The 19,718-nt window shown below is 39.8% G+C and overlaps 2 protein-coding genes across 6 annotated transcripts in view; both read right to left on the reverse strand.

The window, feature by feature from the left end:
• smarcd3a (SWI/SNF related, matrix associated, actin dependent regulator of chromatin, subfamily d, member 3a) overlaps nucleotides 1–5,409 on the reverse strand; it is a 29,663-nt gene extending 24,254 nt beyond the window's left edge. For 2 of the 4 annotated variants that reach the window (XM_026935831.3, XM_026935829.3), the window contains exon 1: nucleotides 1,130–1,383. In XM_026935831.3, the coding sequence (XP_026791632.1) occupies nucleotides 1,130–1,207 (78 nt within the window). In that variant the 5' untranslated portion in view covers nucleotides 1,208–1,383. Of the gene's footprint in view, nucleotides 1–894; nucleotides 1,034–1,129; nucleotides 1,384–5,173 lie in introns of those variants that run through there. The other 2 variants (XM_026935830.3, XM_053233173.1) reach the window with 2 other exon arrangements.
• Nucleotides 5,410–7,062: 1,653 nt separating this feature from the next.
• tmub1 (transmembrane and ubiquitin-like domain containing 1) lies at nucleotides 7,063–14,446 on the reverse strand. Of its 2 annotated transcripts, none has more exons than XM_026935833.3 (3): nucleotides 14,299–14,446; nucleotides 10,036–10,592; nucleotides 7,063–7,915 (listed from the first exon to the last, which is right to left on the reverse strand). In XM_026935833.3, exons 2-3 carry the CDS (start codon nucleotides 10,545–10,547, stop codon nucleotides 7,564–7,566), a joined length of 864 nt encoding a protein of 287 aa, XP_026791634.3. In that variant the 5' UTR covers nucleotides 10,548–10,592; nucleotides 14,299–14,446; the 3' UTR covers nucleotides 7,063–7,563. The 2 variants fall into 2 exon arrangements, with proteins under 2 accessions (XP_026791634.3, XP_034159093.2); XM_034303202.2 differs by lacking the exon at nucleotides 14,299–14,446 and adding an exon at nucleotides 14,107–14,229.
• Nucleotides 14,447–19,718: the final 5,272 nt, after the last annotated feature.

Here is a 19,718-nt window from a genome sequence, read left to right on the forward strand (position 1 = left end):
AGCTCAAACATTAAGCAAAATTGAAGGATATCCTCTGTCCCTCACTAGAAAGTCTCACTTACAGCATGTGATTACTGTTCATACCTTGATGGCAGGGAAAAAAAAAAAAAAAATCAAAGCATTAGATACAGCATTACTAAAGAATTTGCAGATTGTTGGGCATGAAAATGCAAATGCAACTGAATTTAAATAGTTTCAAATTATGCACACTCATTAGCATTTTCTAATTAGCACTAGAATCTGAATAAACTTTGGATTGTTCTGCCACAAAAGTGGACAAATTGCACAATGATTCATTCAACGCTGGCACAGGCAGCTTGATCGTTAGCCGGGCGAGAACTCTCAGTGGAAAAGTTTATGCTCAGAGCAGACTAAACAGAGGAGGTGCAGTCTGCCGGGCGAAACCAGAAACCTCCCTGTGAAGTGGCGCGAGGCCTGGCTCACTCTCTCCTAATATCTAGTCCTGGCTGAACTTTCACATGCAATAATTCACTGTTCTGATCCTACGCTTTCTCTGATGGCTGCTGCACTGCTGGAGCAAAATTATTCTAACAGCATTGGAAATCCATTTGGGGACTTGTCAAGCAAAAAAAGTAGAAAAACACAAACCCAAAGAAATGTAAAATGCTGGAATTTTACAGCTGTCTTCACTTCACTGGCTGTAATTGCAGAAGAGTTTGTGATGCGCAACACAAAAGACAACACCAACCGCAAACCACAGACATTTAACTGAATACTAAGCAATCAGTTTAGATTAAAATGATATAAAACAACATCCCGATGAACTACACAGCCATTCTGCAAGACTTTACTGGCAGAGCCATGCAATACAAGTGATCTGACAAGTAAATTAGCCTAAAACTGGCTTCTGTAACCGAATCAGTTTCTGCTCACTTCTCCAACACTTCTTCACAGTGACCTGCACCAGCAGCTGTCCCTCACTGCTCCGTCTCCTCCTCCTCCTCCTCTCTCCTCTCTTTCAATCCCTTTAAAAAAATCCTAAATGAAACCTCTGCATCGCAATGCTCCCAGTACTGTGCCTGCTTCCAGAATGCATTCACATGCTTATGCAGCATGCTCTCTCACACACACACACACACACACACACGGGCTAAGCTGGCTTGCTCACCACTCCATGGACGAGAAACTCGAACAGTTTACTCTTGGTGGCTTTGCGAGCGCCACCAGCAGAATCCTCCGTGGCCATTGTGCAGAAGCCCCCTTTTTCTTCACCCCCCGATTTTTCTTTTGTTGTCTGTATTACTAGCTTCTTCTCCCCGTCCGCCTCCCCTGCTATCCGCTCCACATTCCCTCTCCTTCAAAAGAGAGCGCTCCCACCCTCCTTCACTCTCCCTCTCTATCTCTCCTCTCCCAAATGGTCCCTCTCTCTCTCTCTCTCTCTCTCTCTCTCTCTCTCTTTTAAAGCATGTTAGCGTGTGGCCAAAGTCCAGCCTCCTGTTCCACTCTCTCTCTCTCTCTCTCTCTCTCTCTCTTTCCCTCCCTCTTACCCTGCCTCCTCTCCTCTTTTTTAACATAGCTCCCTCTCACATTCTCAGGGTAGAGAGAGACTGGGGGTCTGACAAGTGGGCTTTTGCTGGCCGAAAGCATGAGACTACTACAGTCTCATGCATGTGTCTTAATTCAGAGGAGTGAATGATTCAATAATGTTCAGCGAAATGTCATGATTATGAATTTTTTTAAATTCATTATTCCTTGGTGTCCTCTATGAAATGAATTTTGGTGTCCAGTAGCTCTATAACAATATCAACTCTAGTGTGCGCTAATTAAATAAAACAAATTAAACTGACACTCGCACCAACGTTTGCCTCAAAATCTATAGGAAATTTCCTTACTGTTCTAATTCATAAGTTTGTTTTATAATATATACAGATGGTGACAAATGAAAAGCCAAGACAACATGAACAATGTGTCTTAGTAAGGTGTTGAAATCTGTTCTTTCGAATCAGATCTTCTTGCCTCAGTTGGCATTTTGATGATGGTGCTGGAGAGCCGTCTGCTGAGCTGTTGCTCCAAAATCTTCCCTAAGTGTCCAAGTGGGATGAGATCTGGTGACTGTGAAAGCCATGGCATATGATTTGAATCATTTTCATCCTCATCAAAGCGTTTAGTTCGCCCTCGTGCCCTGTGCTAAAATTAAAATGCCTCCAGACCATTACAGAGCCCGTGGCTTTTTCTTTCATTTGTCACCTGTCTGTATATGGCGAGGATGTTAGGACTAACTATAACTGATAATACTACAGTGAGATTTGAAATAAATTGACAGGGGGCTAAAATAAAATACTTTATGCTGCTTTTAGCAGGTTTAGTCTACAAACCTGCCAGAAAATCCAAATAAGATGCATGACTGGATGCATGCAGTCACATGTGATGAGATCAATGTACATGTGTGTTTAAGACAGACTGAAACATAACGGTAATTTTCTAGTGATACAACATATTAATCATTGCGTATTTAGCTACAGAAATGATCAGCTACATTATACTTGTGGGTAATAATGTTCCCGGCATGAAATACAATAAGTGTTAGGAGAGCTGCGAATAGGGAATATCTCATTACTTGTTTTCTATTTCTGAGAAACCAAAAGGCAGGTCATTGCACAAAGACAGCCAATAAATCAATATAGGCAGAAAAATAAAATGTTCCGAAGAGGAACATGCCTGCCAGGAGTAAGACCCCCTTTCAGGACCCCCATAAGCCGATACTGTAGAGTAGCAACGTCCCATTCATTCGCAGCACAGAGGGGTTCTGGAGGGGGAGCCCAGCTTTCATAAAGACCTCAACCATGTCGGAGGCCTGCTGAGTGCTGACAAACTACATTTCTGCGTATATTAAAACAGAATTATTTCAAATGCATTTTGTGCAACATCGGCTTCTCTTTACTGCTTCTCATGAACGTGATGATAATAAGGGCCTAATGAGACACAGCAAACAGCGCTCATGAATGAAAATTAACGCTTTTAACTAAACACATTCAACAGCACCGCCATGTGGAAAAGCTTTTAAAGGCAAAGTGCAATGTTTTTCTTAAAACAACATACACTCTGCTTTTTTTTTTTATAGTTACTGTACATGTACAGAACACAGAACTGCATGTAGTTTGGAGTTTAAAATGATCTTGTACACAGCAGCTTAAATCCACATACTCACTTTACTGTGTCATTTAATTTAAATGTGTATTTATTTGAACAGTTTTAGCATAAACTCTTTATTAATAATTTAGCTTGATAGGTTATACAATATCCTTTAATCAGTTTGTACACCTGAGAGGGAATATGTATGATTTAGGATGAAGTTCAGAATCAGATTTGATCGAGTGCTCATTATTCGATTGGTAAATTCGCTAGACTTTATGAATTATTTAAAGCTCAGTAAGTAAGGAATAAAAGACCACGGGGTGTTAACGACATCACACCAATCTGTCGTTGATTATTTTCCTATAACAGCATGTCCTGAAGAATTTATTCCTCTTATCCCATGGCAGTTTGCCAAATAATAATTGTTTCTGTTTATTCAAGAATGACCATTTATAGTTACATTTAATGCTGTGGAAAATCTATGAGGCAAGTTATTTCCTGTTATTACTTACATCGTTCATGCACTAGCCTCTCTTTTTTCTCTCTTTCATAGAGCTTGTCATGTTACTGAGAAATGGCAAAACACAAAGTCCTCTCTCCTGAAGACTCTCCAGTTGCAGACATCTTACAGACTGTTACAAAGCGCTGATACTGGAGACTCCTTCCATAAATGTTAAATAAACATCTGCTTACAGAACTCTTATTATTATTATTACTACAGAACCCTTATTATTACAGAACAACATATTAACAAACAGTCATGTTTCTTTATTGAATTACAACACATATCTGTATTTTATTAGGCTTAGACTAAGCGGAACGTCTGCCATACAAGTCCATGTGAATTAGCTGTTACTATAGAAACAACATCGTATTAGAACGAGTGCAGTAACATAAACCTGTGATTTGCTCTTCAGCTGGAAATACTATCAGAGGTGCTGTTTTAGAAAACTAATCAACACCTTCTGACCAATCGTGTTGTGAAATAGGTTACATATCATAATTATTAGAATTTTAGTACAATTTTATTACTTTCTTCATAATTATTTCTCTCTGTCATAGCATTGCTCTGACACGTTCTAGCTTATGTCCTGTAGAAGTGCGTATATAGGAAGAAATATTTCCACTGTATCTTAAATTCAAAGAAAAATGATTCAGAAGTATAAGAAATATCACTGTAAAATATGAAAAACTTTTTATTCTTAATTGATCCGTTATGGCTGTCAGAGTGGATTTCTGTTACGGCACATCAGGTGATAGAAATAGAGAAATAGCCCTATAAGAAAGTATTTCAGGTTCAGTTAATGCTGATGAACAGTGAATGGTGTAAACAATGTTCAAGTCCAATCATTCCTGAATCCACTACTTTATATATGACCTGATTTCTCTTAAACTTAATCTACCAGCATAATAGTACAGTCTATAATAATAATAATAATTATTATTATTATTAGTAGTAGTAGTAGTAGTAGTATAAATAATAATAATAATAATAATAATAATACTTATTATTATTATAAATACTACTACTACTACTAACAACAACAACAACAACAACAACAACAACAACAATAATAATAATAATAATAATAGTAATAATAATTATTATTATTATTATTATTATTATTTGCCTGAAGGCTACACCATCAGGACCTGAATCTTCAGCCACAAGTTTGCCACACAGTGAATTTCCATCATGCACTTCAACTTAGACGTGTAGCTACTGTTTTTATCTTTTAAACTTGTTTTCCATAAATAAAAGTGGATCCTCCTGAGAGTCGGGGCGCATAAACAATAGCATGCTGTGTGATTAATAATGATAGGGAAAAGAAATAACAACACATCAGCATTACACAGACGTGTAGTGAGTGTCTGAGGTGAGAAGTGGATTAAGATGAACGTGTGGAGGTTTTGTGCTGGAAAGCGCAGCAGCAGAGGCCTGTAGCAGCGTGTGTGTGCCGTCGTGACTGTATTTCAGAAACGCAGGACGGAGAGAAAGCGCAGTTTTTACAGCAGCTGGAAGCGGAAGGTGATGGTGGACGGCGTTAGAATGGATGCGGAGGTTTTGTGCTCCTACCTTTCTTTCCATCGCGGCAACTTTGAGATGCACACACTCAAACACACTCTCTGGTCTGGTGTCCGTCTCCGACAACTTCTCCTCGCTTTCAGACGGATTGTCGGGAGCTCCCTTCTTCTCCTCCTCCTCCTCCTCCTTCTCCTCCTCCTCCTGATCCTGATCCTCAGGGAGTTAAAGCTGTGGATGGTGGGATGCTGATGAAGAAGGCCCAGTGTGGAGGAGAGCGGCGCGCGGTGCGGCACAAGACAACGCGCATGCGTACACGAGCGCACGGATTAAGGGACCGTCGTCAAACTACAGTCACTGTAAGGAGACGGAAGTTCAGGCTGCCGGTTATATTTTTTTTCTACTGCGCATTAGTGGAGCCCAGAAAGTACGAATGATTCCTACTGTTCTACCCTAAAGCCTAAGTGGACCCTAGGGGACAAAAATTGTCCAGGACAATGAAAACTGTCCTCAAACGCAAAAGGCAGCCCTGTCATGAGTTTACACCTAATACACCTAAAAATGTGACATTTATGAACACTAAAATCTGCCTACTGGCATGTTTTTGGGCTGCAGCAGGAACCCATGAGAACACCTGGAGAACTCCCACAGACAGTAACCCAAGTTCAGAATCGAACCGGGGCACCTGGAGCTTGAAAGCAGCAATGCTTCTCGCTGTGCCACAGTGGAACACTTACAATATGAGCAATTAAATTAGAAGGCACAGACTGTTTGTATAGTGGTTTTCTTAAATTTAGGAAAGCTGAAACTTTTATAACACATTGAAGGATGTGTGATTGCATCATAAACTACAACAGCCTATCAAGTTTCAGTATGCAAATACAGGCCAAAGAACACCAGTTTACCAGGGAAACGAATGTGCAGGTGTAGGCTATGTGTAATAAACTCACACCTAGAAAAAAACAAAACTGCTGTAAAATAAATCTACATAACTTCAGAAAAGACAAAATAATACCAGGTTCTACTCAGATTCAGCATCAGAGGTAGGATGGGTTTGGGGCTGAGCAAGAGATAAGGTACTTTATGTGTTGTTGCTGGAACCAACCGATCCCCACTTGCTGATCACAGTGATGCCACAAGAAATCTAAAAGTTCAATGTGATTTGATCCGTCTGGTTGATCCGTCTCCATTGGCATGTTCATAACACAATATACGGCCAAAAGTTTGTGGGCACCTGATTATCACACCCATATGTGGTTCTTCCTCAAACTGTTGCCACAAAGTTTGAAACACACAATTATAGAGAATGTCTGTGTGTTGTAACATTACAATTTCCCTTCACTGGAACTAAGAGGCCCAAACCTGCTCCAGCATGATAATGTCCTTGTGCACAAAGTGAGGTCATGGTTTGCCAAGGCTGAAATGGAAGAACTTGAGTGGCCTGCACAGGGCACTGACCTCAACCCCACTTAACACCTATAGGATGAACTGGAACACTGACTGTGTGTCAGGTCTCCTTGCCCAACATCAGTGTCTAACCTCACTAATGCTGTTGTGGCTGAATGAGCAAATCCCTTCAGCTACGTTCCAAAATGTAGTAGAAAGCCTTCCAGGAAGACCTGAGATTATAATAACAGGATAGGGGGACTAAATCTGGAATGGGATATTCAAAAAGCACATATGGATGTGACTCGGGTGTCCACAAACTTTTGGCCATATAGCGTGTACTGATGAAGGTAAACATGTTGATAATTCTGTGTATTTATTAAGCCATTTGTTACTCAACATAGAAAATATTTATGGTATTCAAAAATAGGCTTAGCATGACTTTAAACAATTTAAAAACAATACAAAATTACCCCATATTTCCAGTCTGGCTGCATTAATTTCAATCTAATTAGGAGACACAGAACATCTACAGCACAAATGACATTAGTCACCAATAAATAAAAGAATGATTTAATAGATTATGTCTTTGTTTCAAGATCCATTTTTTACACAAAGTACTTCAATAGTCCTGACATATATCAGCAGCGCTGTCTGCTCTACTCTGTAACAGTGTGAGACAGACAGACAGAGACAGATTAACCTGCCTGAAAGTTTGAACAGTCATGTGACTACCAAACCCTCCCATAAGCAAGCACCAGCTACACACTGGCAGCCTGCAAAGCCAAAAATGAGAGAAAAAAAAAAATTAGGATAGGCACAATGAGCATTTCTAAATATTAAAAAACTAAAAATTAAATATAGAGCACATTACTGTGTAACACAAGCATAAACTTGCAGAAGTAACTGACTATAGTAAAGAAAATAAGACTTTTCTGAAATCATGGCCTTCAACAAACCCGCGAGAGTCCAGAGATCCCAGAAGCAATGTACAGTGGTGCTGGTATGTGTATGTGTGTATGTAGGGTAAGTGTATGCGTCAGGTGAAGCTCTCGTAATTAACGGCGGTACACCCCAAACGCGACAAAACTAAAGAAAATGGTAATGCCCACAAGAGAGGCGGTGGCAGGAGCGGTGAAGAACTGGCGGTACTGAAACTGGAAGTACCAGAGCACGGAGAGCATGAGCACGAACAGAGGCACCATCAGGCTGCCCACGTTCAGCGCCACGTGCACCTGGTCGGCGGCGCGAGCGCCTGCAGGCACTGCCCGCGTGGCGTGCTGCGAGATGTGGCAGTGCAGGACGCAGTTATCGGCGAGGTTAAGGGAGGCCAGAGTCTGGGCATCGTCCTGGAGGAGCTGGCCCTGGTAGATCAGACGCACCTGGTGCTCCTGACCAGCAAAGTAGGTCCTGCACATATGATCAGAAACACATACACAGCTTAGCATAGAGCCAAGATGGCTTCCAAATTCCACATGGCTTATTTAAACGGAAATTATGATTTCAGCTCTGAATAAATGTTCCAGTCTATCTTGTGCAGCAGTTCACAGAATCCAACATAGGACCACCACTTACAAGATGGTGGACACAGACACAGTAGTGGTATATTAGTTTGTATGGTGCTTGTAAGAGTGTATCAGGCACATCAGCAATGATGTTTTTTTTTTTAAATAAATACTGGCCACTTTATTAGAAACAAATACTTTGTTAATCAACATTGCTCATATACAATTAGAGGCTAAAGCTGTTTTCCCCATGGACAATTTGTGTTAATTGCACTCTAATCCTTCATCAGTGGTCAGTTTCTAACCACAGGATGCTCTTGGCTGGATATCTTTGGCTGGAGGACTGTTTCTCAATGCAGCAGTGACACTTCTGGCAGCAGATCACCCAGTAAGACGCCACTGCTTTGTGTAAATCTAATCTAAATCTTTGATTTAGATTATACCATATAGGTACACATTGTACATTGTTATGCAGTTTGTCAGCCCTTCTCTACCTCCTTCAATCCATCAAAAGGACCTCCAAAGGACACTGGTCAGTGCTGTGCTGGGAACAGTCACGGTCCTTTGGAGGTCCTTTTGATGGATTGAAGGAGGTAGAGAAGGGCTGACAAACTGCATAACAATGTACAATGTGTACCTACATGGTATAATCTAAATTCACCACATATACCTGAGTGGCCATGGAGTGTATGTTATTCTATGTGCAGTCAAAAATGTCTTGGTTAATGACAGAAGTAGTGCTAATATAGAAGCAGTGCTAATCTAGAAGTAGCTTCATGTCCATCACATCATCATTGGGGTTGGAATTTATGATATCCTGTAAATTATAACAAAATTTCACATCCATGACAGTGTCAATTATCTGTTGAAGATGCACCTAACTGACCACTGATAAAGGACTAGTGAGAGATTAACACAATTTGTCCATGGAAAATGTGTGTTAATTGTGTCAGTGGAAGGTCTTCACAAAAATAGTAAGACAATTTTGTGTGTGTGTGTGTGTGTGTGTGTGTGTGTGTGTGTGTGTGTGTGTGTGTATGTGTGGCAACTGATTAGGGGCTAGTGGTTCAGAAGCTCTTGTTTGACGACAAAACATGGTTGCCTCTGCCAGGAGGTTCTGACTTGGCCATAGATAGAGCTTTCAAATCAATGTTCTGCAATGACGCTCTCAGTCTCGGGATTTGAACGCTACTGAAACCCTGTAGTCTGAATTGAAGGGTCCACATGCATAAACCTAACAATATAAAGGAGTTAAACTGTTCAGCATGGAGGAGTGGACCAAGATCCCTCTACAAGTGTCTCCAATTTTGTTAGATTTTATAGGAAGACACGCAGTGCTGTTATTCTTTCTGATTTTAAGAGTGCCAATAATTTGGAAACCGGTGTGTTGTAGAAAAACATTACACAACCTTTTAAAAAACTTTATTTTAAAAAACGCTGTACGTGTGAGCTCCAAATATTGAGTGTCATAATTAGCGTCCCCCTCTCCAATCTGGTCATCTGCCAATTTCTACCCAATAGCTAATTCTCTCCCCTATCATACGAAAGCTACCAGCTGGGGAAGGTGAAGGCCATCATATGCTTCTACCATATGAGTCTAGTGAGCAAACCGAATCTTTTGGAACTGCTGTTCATGTAGCGTCACAGGGCAGCGTAACACCCTCACTATCTATCCTCTTCTGCATACTCACAGCTCACAGACGCCCATGATTGGCTAGTGTTACTATGAAGGACAGAGGAGAGAGTATGCTGTCCCTCCCACCCAGAGAGCAAGGTCAATTTTACTCCCTTGGCTACAGATGGCTGTACAGTGAACACTGCTCGGTTGCGCCACTGTAGCCCCTGAGTATTATTATGTTTAAAAAAAACGTTGCTAGACCCCCCAACAATACTGCATACTGGGGTAAATTACACTGTTTGATGGTATAAAAAAACTGAATTGTTAGCAGATATGTCTGAAAATACCTAAATCAATTAAGGCTAGTTTATAACTTATAATTTTATTTAATAAGCTATTATTATTACCTTTTAATGTAACCAATGGTGTCGTCAGGGTTGACCTGTGCTATTCTCTCGGTGTCATTCAGAAACTTCAGCCTCAGTACCATGTTTCTCTCCGTGTTATTGGGCACATCTTCAGAAGTGGACGCCTGTGTGGCGCTTGAGGCACTGGCTGGTGGCTGCGTGCTGAGTGAAGGTCCCGGGACGTCTCTGTGTCTCAGACCGTCTGCCCCTAACAGGCTTTCTCCTCCTGCAGCCTCTGCACTGCTCTCATGTCCCTCAGCTCCTCTCTCCGCTCCTGCCTCAGTCTTATCATCTTCCCTTGGGCTGCGAGGTGGTGAGGTAATGTCACCAGGAGGGTGAGGCTCTTGGCTCTCTGGCTCTGCCGCGGTGACGGAGCCTGGGCTGGATGGGACAAGGTGCTCAGGCGGCTCAGCCGTGTGTGTGGAGGCCCAGGCCAGGATGAGGATGAGCAAGAGGAACACAACTCCGAAGAGCAGAGTGACCTCATCGCCCACGCCCTCAATCAGAGCCATCCTGGGCGGCTGTGTCCTGGACTAAGGCAACTTCGAATTAGGCACCTACAGCACAAAGAAGGATGTTGCTTTGCATTATGTCCATGATATCTATATCAGATTCTGAACAGCTCATAATTTCTCTTGTATTAAGATACAATACCCGTCTTCTTTAATGCCGCTGTATGTGATTTTGACCATTTTGCCTAGACTGTCCTTACATCATAACGTCTATCAATAAAAAGGATACTCTTAGGGGAAAAAAATCTACGTCTATTAGCAACCAGAAATTTCAAATGGCTGAAAACCTCTCTGCAATGAAGAGATTGTCTCTGCCATTTACACCAATGTTAGACACAAAAGTCTGGTTCCACCGTTTACAACAACGGCACTACAAGTCCGCCTATGGCCACGTTCACACTAATAGTAATCAGGAGTGGACAAATTAAAAAAATTCTTTAGCTTGTCCACTAGGCAAGTCAAAGCCCCAATGTGCTTGCCCAGTCTCCCATTTGGAAACCTACTTAACTACTCTACAAAAAATAGTAGCTAACGTAGTCTAATCCCCAAGTATGACAACCTGGATATCTAGTCAAATGCATTAATACCAACTTATGAACATGAGAAAATATTCAAATTTCTAGGGAAGGCATGATATGATGCTGTGTCGTCCTCATCCTCCCCCATAATGACTTTGAAAGCTGTCGCTATTTTTGCTGGACATGCTATTAGAAAAGTTGTATAACATTTTGGCACTGCACTGCTCTGCTCAGGTTCCTCAACGTCTGCACACTGCTACACGTTCTTTCTCTGGTCTGGGGATGGACAAAAGATGCCGGTAACCATTTTCTCAAAAGCCTCCTAACTAAATATTTACTACACCTACTGAATCTACTCTACTGGGCAACTAAGAATAAATAACTAATAGCCCAGACACACAGCTTCGATGCCCAAAATATAGTTTTCATAATAAAAAGGTGTTTTCAGAGTTTGAGTCCCAAACCACATATTATACACTAGTTATGCCTGAATAGGAGTGGCACCATTGCTGTACTAACGTACTATTTACTAAGGTAGATTTCACGCATTTTCAGACCCAATCCTCTAAAGCATAGTAGTGACAAGAACATGTGTGATGTTGACTGATAACACAGGTATGACTGGCGTGAACATAGGACACACAGAACACTGCGAAATCACAGCACAATCACACTGATGATGCTTCGGATTACTTATCAACAACTGAGAGCTCTTGGGTTGTCAGAATCAGTATCGAGTGTCAGCTGATACTCAGTATCTGTATTATACTGAAAAAATAGAAAGTAGGATCGGTGAATATCCAAATCACAAAAAGTGCCATGAAAAGAAAAAAAAAAAAGGTTGTTTTGCCTGGATGGTCAGTAGGTGTGGTGATTTTGCTTTTACATGGATTGAGAGCTGTAGCGATCTGAATGAGCAGTTTCTGGTTTCTTATGTAAAACAGGGATCATCAACTGGTGGACCGCAATCCGGATACAGATGCAGCAAAGAAAAAAAATACTGTAGCAGAGCCAATAAATGTATGAAAAACACTGTCTGTAGTTCACTGACTCCAGTTTTCCCAAACACGAACCGGCGCAGCTTCTGTAGCAGATCCTCTGTTGCGGCTAACTTAATGGTGACAGGTACAGTGGGTTTAAAAAGTATTCAGACCTCTTCAATTTTGGCACATTTTACTGTGTTATAGATTTAATTTCAAATGGATTAAACTGACTTTATTAGCCATCACTCTACACACAATATCCCAAACAAAACAAAAACAAATTTTTACATTTTTTTCTGCATTTAGAAGTATTCAGACCCTTCGTTCAGTACTTTGTACAAGCACCTTTGGCAGCAACTACAGACTTTGAGTCTTCTTGGGTAAGTCTCTACAAGCTCTGCACACCTGGATTTGTGCTGTTTCTCCCATTCTTCCTGGCAGATCATCTCATGTTCATTCAGATTGGGCGGAAAGTGTCTGTGAGCTGCCATCTTCAAGTGTCTCCACAGATGTTCTAGGGGGTTCTGTCTGGCCACTCAAGGACGTTCAGAGACTTGTCTTGAAGCTGCTGTACCACTGTCTTGGCTGTATGCTTTGGGTTGTTGTCATGAACCTTCGCCTCAGTCTGAAGTCTTGAGAACTATGGAGCAGGTTTTCTTCATGGACCTTTGTGTATTTGGCTGCATTCATCCTTCCCTCAACTCTGACCAATCGCCCCATCCCTGCAACTGAGAAACACCTCCATAACATGATGCTGCCACCACCACGTTTCACTGTAGGGATGGTATAAGTCAGCTTTCTCCAGAGGCAGCGCTTGGAGTTCTCATCAGACCAGAGAATCTTTTTCTCATGCTCTCAGACTACTTTAAGTGATGGCCTTATGCCTTTTTACTTAGGAGTGGCTTCCATCTAGCCACTCAACCAATGGAAGATTTCTGAGATGGTTGGTTCTCCTAGTTCTGCAGAGAACTTCTGAGGCCCAGGTAGAGTGGCCATTCAGTTCTTGGTCAACTCCCTGGCCAAAGCCCTTTCAGCCCAGTTTCTGAGTTTGCTCAGATGACCAGCTCTAGGAAGAGTCCTGGTGGTTCCAAACTTCTTCCATTTCACAATGATGGAGCTCAATGTGCTCCTGAGAATATTCAGTTTATAAACGGATTTATACTCTTCCCCTGATCCATGTCTCGATACAATTTCATCATGGATGTCTACAAAGAGTTCCCTAGACTTTATGGCTTGTTTGTTTTTGTCTGAGATCTATGCACTCTAAATCGTACACCTTATATCAGTTGAAATTACCACTTATAGACTCCAGTCAAGTTCTAGAGACATCTCGAGAAAATCAAATCAAACAGGATGCACCTGAGCTTAATTGGGTTTGCTTTAGCCAAGAGTCTGAATATTTATATAAATGAGATATTTAAGTTTTTGATTTAAATTTTTTTTTTTTTAATTAAAAAAATTCTAAAGACTGGTTTTCTTTTTTCCACATTATGGATTATTGTGTGTAGGTTAATGGCCAAAAATGTGAATTTATTAATCTAGGAAAGTAGACGTATACATGGAGTGTATAAGAGTGCAAAAAGTGCTGGGATCTGAATACTTTCCGAACCCACTGCACTGTACCTGCTGTCTCTTCATCCATGATAGATGTTCATCGGGACCTTTATGAGCACAGACTTGTGTGTAACTAGACCTTCACAAATCTGAGTGAAATACCCTGCTGCAAAGTGGGACAAATAAGTTTAGGTGGTTATGTGTTGAGGTGTTAGAGGAAAAGCAGTCAGGTCAGGCGAGAAAAAGCAGCCACACTCATTTCCTCTCCTGAGTGGAGGATGTGCTGCTGTCAGGTGCAACTTCATATCTGCAGTCTCCAGGATAAAAGTCAGAACAAGATAAGACAGAAATGACTGAATTTCTGTTTCATTAATGAAAACACGACGTAGTTAAGAGAACATCATTATGACTATGTCGTTATCTGGCTGTTTATAGAGTCAGACAGAGTAACACCTTTAACCAACAGTTGTGTGTGAATAAAAACAAGAATACAGCGGTAGTTACTGTGTAAGATCCTCTGCTACATGTCACAACACCAGCTCCATTACACGCTACAGCTAAACTAGCAAGTGGACAATTCCACAGCAGCTGGTCATTAATGTTAGCTAGCTGCTACTCGCAAACAAAAAGGATAATAAAACCCTTAAATGATATAAAATACACCAAATTGTGACATTCTATAAGAAAACGACTTACTGTTGACATATCACATCTCATGACAGTACAGCATTTACTCCGTTTTACTTTTATATTTCCTGATATTTTGCGGATGGATTGGTCGTATTTCCATAAATCATCACTTCCGGTTAAAAAACGCTTCGCACGTCAAAATAAAAGTCCTAACACGCTTCACTGTATGATCTGTTTAAGCGGCGCATAAATTCTTTGACATTTTCTAAAACTAGAGGCTTTATTTCCCTTTTTAATGTATCTCACCCTGAAGTAAAGTTTTTAAAGTATAACGTGACCCCATACCTTTAAATTGCATTTAAAGATTCCAACTCCAAACAATAACTATTTACTGATCTCATATGCATTTAATTTAGTATGCAAAAAATAATACAAATTATAATATTTTATATGTTAAACAGTCTTATTCACCTCTGTCTCTCTAGTCTTACCACATGAGTTCAAAATCATTCACAGGTTTTACACTGATCACTGTTTGCTCTAACATTCCCACTGAAATAATCGCTGATGAATCGCTGATTCTGTTAGCTAAATTTCTTTTTATTGATGTCTTTTTATTAGATTATTTAAACATTTAAGTCCTTTGTCCATTCTAATTTACCTAGGGTGTAGAAACAGAGATGATTGCACTGCATTTTGTTGCTTATTATTCTCTGTGTAACTGTTGCTCCGGCTGCTTTCAGGTCATCCTGCAACTCTTTTCAAGTCACTGCTGACTTCTCTATTAACTTCCTTATCATTAGTCTGAGAGCGTGTTGTGAAATCGTGCACAGCGTGCCTGTCGTGATGATCAGTCGTGGTTCCATGAGCTTTCCACCTGCCTATTATTGAACCAGTTGTACTGACAGGGAGTTTAAGGTCTTACCATCCAGGAGAACTTCCTTCACCTTCACCATGATTGCTACTTGTTGTGTGAAATCTTACCAACCAACGGCAACGTCTTTTAATGACACCAGTAATTAGCATGTGAATTATTTTTTTTGTTGCAGTGTTCATATGTTTGCCGAACATCACCGTTTGCTCCACTTTTCTTTTATGGAACTCCCAACAATGATTTATCATATACTGTGAATAGATTTTTTTTCATTAGGTCATTTAAACATTTAAAAACAGAGTGTGTATGTGCCTGTACATAGTGTGTAAGTGCTCTTCTCTGTTTTGATGATGATGTGACGGCGCAGGAGCATCGTAGGCATTTTGACAGACGGTATCTGATTACAAAGTAAAGTGAACAGGCTTATATCCATTTTGCTACAGCGTGCATCTCTCCAACAACAACATTCACTGTGTGAAGAAATAACAAGGTTTTAGATATCTTAAGGCAGTCTGACTGTTTTTACCACTCTGTTAAACATGATCTTTGCACTTAGACAGCAAAGTTGTAAAATAAGTACAATCCTTTCCACCTTGGTTGGGTGAAATATATTTATAATTTCTTACAAGAGTATAAATTTAAACAAGTAGAACTTGATGCCAATGGCTTCGCCAGGAACGCCTCCACCACCAGCAAGTCTAGTTCTTCTTGTTACTAATTTGTATGCCTAGAAATACCCTTAAAATATACTTCAAACAGGAAGGAACCTATTGAAGAAAGACTATTTCAGACATTTGATCTTGCTGTGACCCTGACCTTGTTTGGCTCAATTCCAAACTCTAATAAGTTCATCTGCTGGTTATAATGATAATTCCATATACATCCTACAAACGTTCAAGCACTCGTTCTTCAGATACGCAACTTTTTTTTAAGATCCACTTCAGTAATACCAAACACCAAAGCACCATCTCTTAATAATTTTAAAAGCTTGTGTTTACACAGCAAGGGGAAATGTTGTAATCTGTACAGTGAAAGCTGTGAACAAAATATTAGGCAGACGTTGCTGCCATTATACTGCTATTCAAGAAATACTCAGCGTGATCAAGTTACCAAAATAACCCAATATTATCAGCATATTAAAATAGTCTGACCATTTAGTATAATGTTTGTGTTATAGCCACATAGTAGCTGTTTGCTCCACTTTTCTTTTATGGAACTCCCAACAATGATTTACCTTCTTTATGCCATTACAGGGGAGAATTACTGTCACCCATGTGTGTGTGTGTGTGTGTGTGTGTGTGTGTGTGTGTGTGTGTGTGTGTTCAGGAGCAGAGAGAAAGAATGGAAGGAGTTTCATAACTATTTGAGCACTGAATAAATATTTGGTTTCAAAAGAAAATATTAAAATGATTAGAAGTGTTGGCAGCATTCAGTTGTTACTTTTGCCAGAAGCTCAACTTTTTACTGAAGACTGTTTAAACAATATTAATCTTCCAAGGAAAAAATTACTGGCTTTTGTTACTGGCAGAGTTTCAACTTCTCTCATAAAGCTGAAGGTGGATATAACTCACTTCAATAAGTTAGTTACTATACATAAACTGGTATATTTATAAAATGTCAACGAACCATTTAAATACAAATATAAGGATCAATGTAATTAATTTAATGAATTAGCTTATTTGCCTCTGTTTGAAACAGATGTTTTGGGTGGAAATGCACTAACGTAAAGCTGTCACATCCATCTGATCCATCTGTTCTTACAGCTGAAGTGCATCTCATAGCCTGTTATGATGCAGAGGACAAAGGACTAAATGGACTCCCTCACAAATTCATCAGTATCTTGTATTCTTGAATCTTGAATATCAGTCACAACAGTGCAACTGTGATCAAAATGGATCTAATAAATCTTAATGTCTGAATAGTTATAGTAATATAACCTATATGGCCAAAAGTACTAGAAAGGCAAGGCATCTTTCCCTATTATTTTTGCTATACATTAAAGGCATTTGGGTTTGAGATCTTAAGATCTATATGAGACGATAGATCAGAACTTCAGCTTTCATTTCCTGATATTTACATCTAGGTGTGTTAAACAACTGGCACCTTTTATTTGAACTCACCCATTTGTTCAAGTGATCAAAAATATTGTTGACTGACAGGTGTTTCTTGTTGCCCAGGTGTGTCCTGTTAGACTGACTGTTTAAACAATTAATAGCTTTGAATGTCTACTCTTGGTTCGAGCCCTGGGTTTTGCCTGTGAAGACCACATTTGTTGCTAAAGCAGACAAACCAACATGTAGACTAGAGAGCTGTCTATGGGAGAAGTGCAAGCCATTTTGAAGCTGGGAAAAGAGGGAAAATTGATCAGTGCCATTGCAGAAACATTGGGCATAGCCAGTACAACAATTTGGAACATCCTATAAAAAGAAAGAAACCACTTGTGTTCTGACAACAAGACAGGCTGGCCAAGGAAAACAAAAGCAGTTGATGAAAAATCATTATGAGATCTGTGAAGAAAAACCCAAAAACAACAATCAGTGACATCACCAACAACATCCACAGGGCAGGAGTGAAGGTATCACATTCAAAAAGACTTTGAGAGCAGAAATAAAGAGGCTACAGCACAAGATGCAAACCACTCATCAGCAGTAAGAATCAAAAGGCCAATTTGGAATTCAGATGATCCACAAAAGTTCTGGAACCAAGATTAACCTCTACCAAAATGATGGAAGGGCCAAAGTGTTGAGAAAGAAAGGATCTGCTCATAATCCAAAACATACAAGCTCATCGGTCAAACACGGTGGAGGTAGTGTCATGGCCTGGGCTTGCATAGCTGCTTCTGGTTATTAACCATTTAGGAATTACACTTACATAGTCCCTCCATTTTCACAAGCCCAGAAGTAATTGGACAATTAACTGATAAGCAGTTTCATGGCCAGGGGTGATCTGTTTCCTCGTTATTTCATGACAAATTAAGGAGATAAAAGGTCTGGAGTTGATTCCAATTGTTGAATTTGCATTTGGTAGCTGTTCATGGGAACTCTCAATATGTGGTCCAAAGAGGTGTCAGTGGAAGTGAAGGAGGCCATCATTAGGCTGAAAATACAAAACAGACCTATCAGAGAGACAGCAGAAACGTACAAAAAATGTCACTGTCCAAATACTTATGGATGCAACTGTATCAGATAGCAAGCAAATAAATTAGAACAGGCGTTCTTAAACTTTTTAGAGGCAACTGTAAAAAGAAATTCCATGGCCTCCTTCAGTACAGATTTATTTTATGAAATTACTGTTTCCAATATTAGGCCTGTTAGATAAATGTGTATAATATTTGGGTTATTTATTGGAGCAGTTTATTCCTGAATTTTCTACAGAACACATTTCTATTAAAATTGTCATTATTCTGGCCTCCCAACCTGCCTATTTAATCACAGGAGGCGATTTTAATGCAGCATTTAACTCATACTTAGAAAGGTACAATAGTAAAGACATAGCTCACCTGCAAAGTAGGAAAAAAATGTCATAGTTTTATAGAGGAACTTGATTTATGTGACCCATGGAGGAGAAAATATCCCAAAGAAAGCTGGATATTCATGCTACTCTTCATCACTAAAGTCATACTCATGAATAGACTACTTTTTGACCTCAAATAAATTATTTCCTCAGATTTAGGATTGTTCCTATGAGTCCACTGTGATCTCTGACCACGGCCCAGTTACACTCATCTGTAATGTGTCAAAAATGATTAAAGGATCTTGCGAATGGAGGCTACACGCAAGATGGCTTCATGATCCAAACTTTATGGAGTTCCTTGGTATTCATATAGACTTATTTTATTAATACCAACTTGAAAGAAAGATCTGCCCATGTTAGATGGGAAGCTTTTAAAGCCTACATCAGGGGACAAATGACAAGTTATACAAGCTCCTTAAACAATAAAATGAAATTGGAATTACAAAATTTAGACAAAAGAATTAAGGTAGAAGGATAGCTGCGCTCAAATTAGATAAATATGTCCTCATGTGCGTGAAACTCAGAAATTCAAAATCCAAGGCAGAGGCTGTCTGCACACTGAACGAGACCAGACCACTGAGGTCTCACCAAAATATATATTTATTGCTTTAAACTTCCATAGTGTAAAAAGTGCAAAGATCAGTGAATAAAACAGAGCAGTGAGCAAACATTTCCGCCCATAGCTTTCTTCAGGAGCACTGAGCATTTCCGCCTGCCCTGTCTTTGAGGATACATGAACAGAAGTTCATAAACTTGTGTCTGTTATGTGCAAAACACCCGATTGTCATACACAGGAAAAAGTATTTGTGGTCTATCTTTATCACTCTGGATAAAAGAATTGTCTTCTTGTTTAGCAATGGAAAGACTCACCTGTTCAATCATACAAAAAAAGCACACACTTTATAAGATCTGGGGTTCCTTCCTTCACTTTTTGAACAGAATGAGTTAACTCTTGAGTAATACTAATGAGTAATACTAATGAGTTTGATCATGAACCTCCTTTTTTTTTTTTTTTTTTAAATGCATAGATTAGGACAGTTGAGTGTATATGAATATGTGAACTGTATATATTATATATTTATTTTAAGATATTGCCCAT

This window comes from Pangasianodon hypophthalmus, chromosome 4 (genome assembly GCF_027358585.1).
Source record: "Pangasianodon hypophthalmus isolate fPanHyp1 chromosome 4, fPanHyp1.pri, whole genome shotgun sequence".
In the NCBI taxonomy this organism is placed as follows: Eukaryota; Metazoa; Chordata; class Actinopteri; order Siluriformes; family Pangasiidae; genus Pangasianodon; species Pangasianodon hypophthalmus.

Coding starts and splice junctions, on each gene's coding strand:
- tmub1 (XM_026935833.3), bottom strand. CDS start 10,547: ATGGCTCTGATTGAGGGCGTGGGCGATGAGGTCACTCTGCTCTTCGGA. Junction 7,916..10,035: donor ACCATTGGTTACATTAAAAG/GTAATAATAATA, acceptor TCATATGTGCAG/GACCTACTTTGCTGGTCAGG.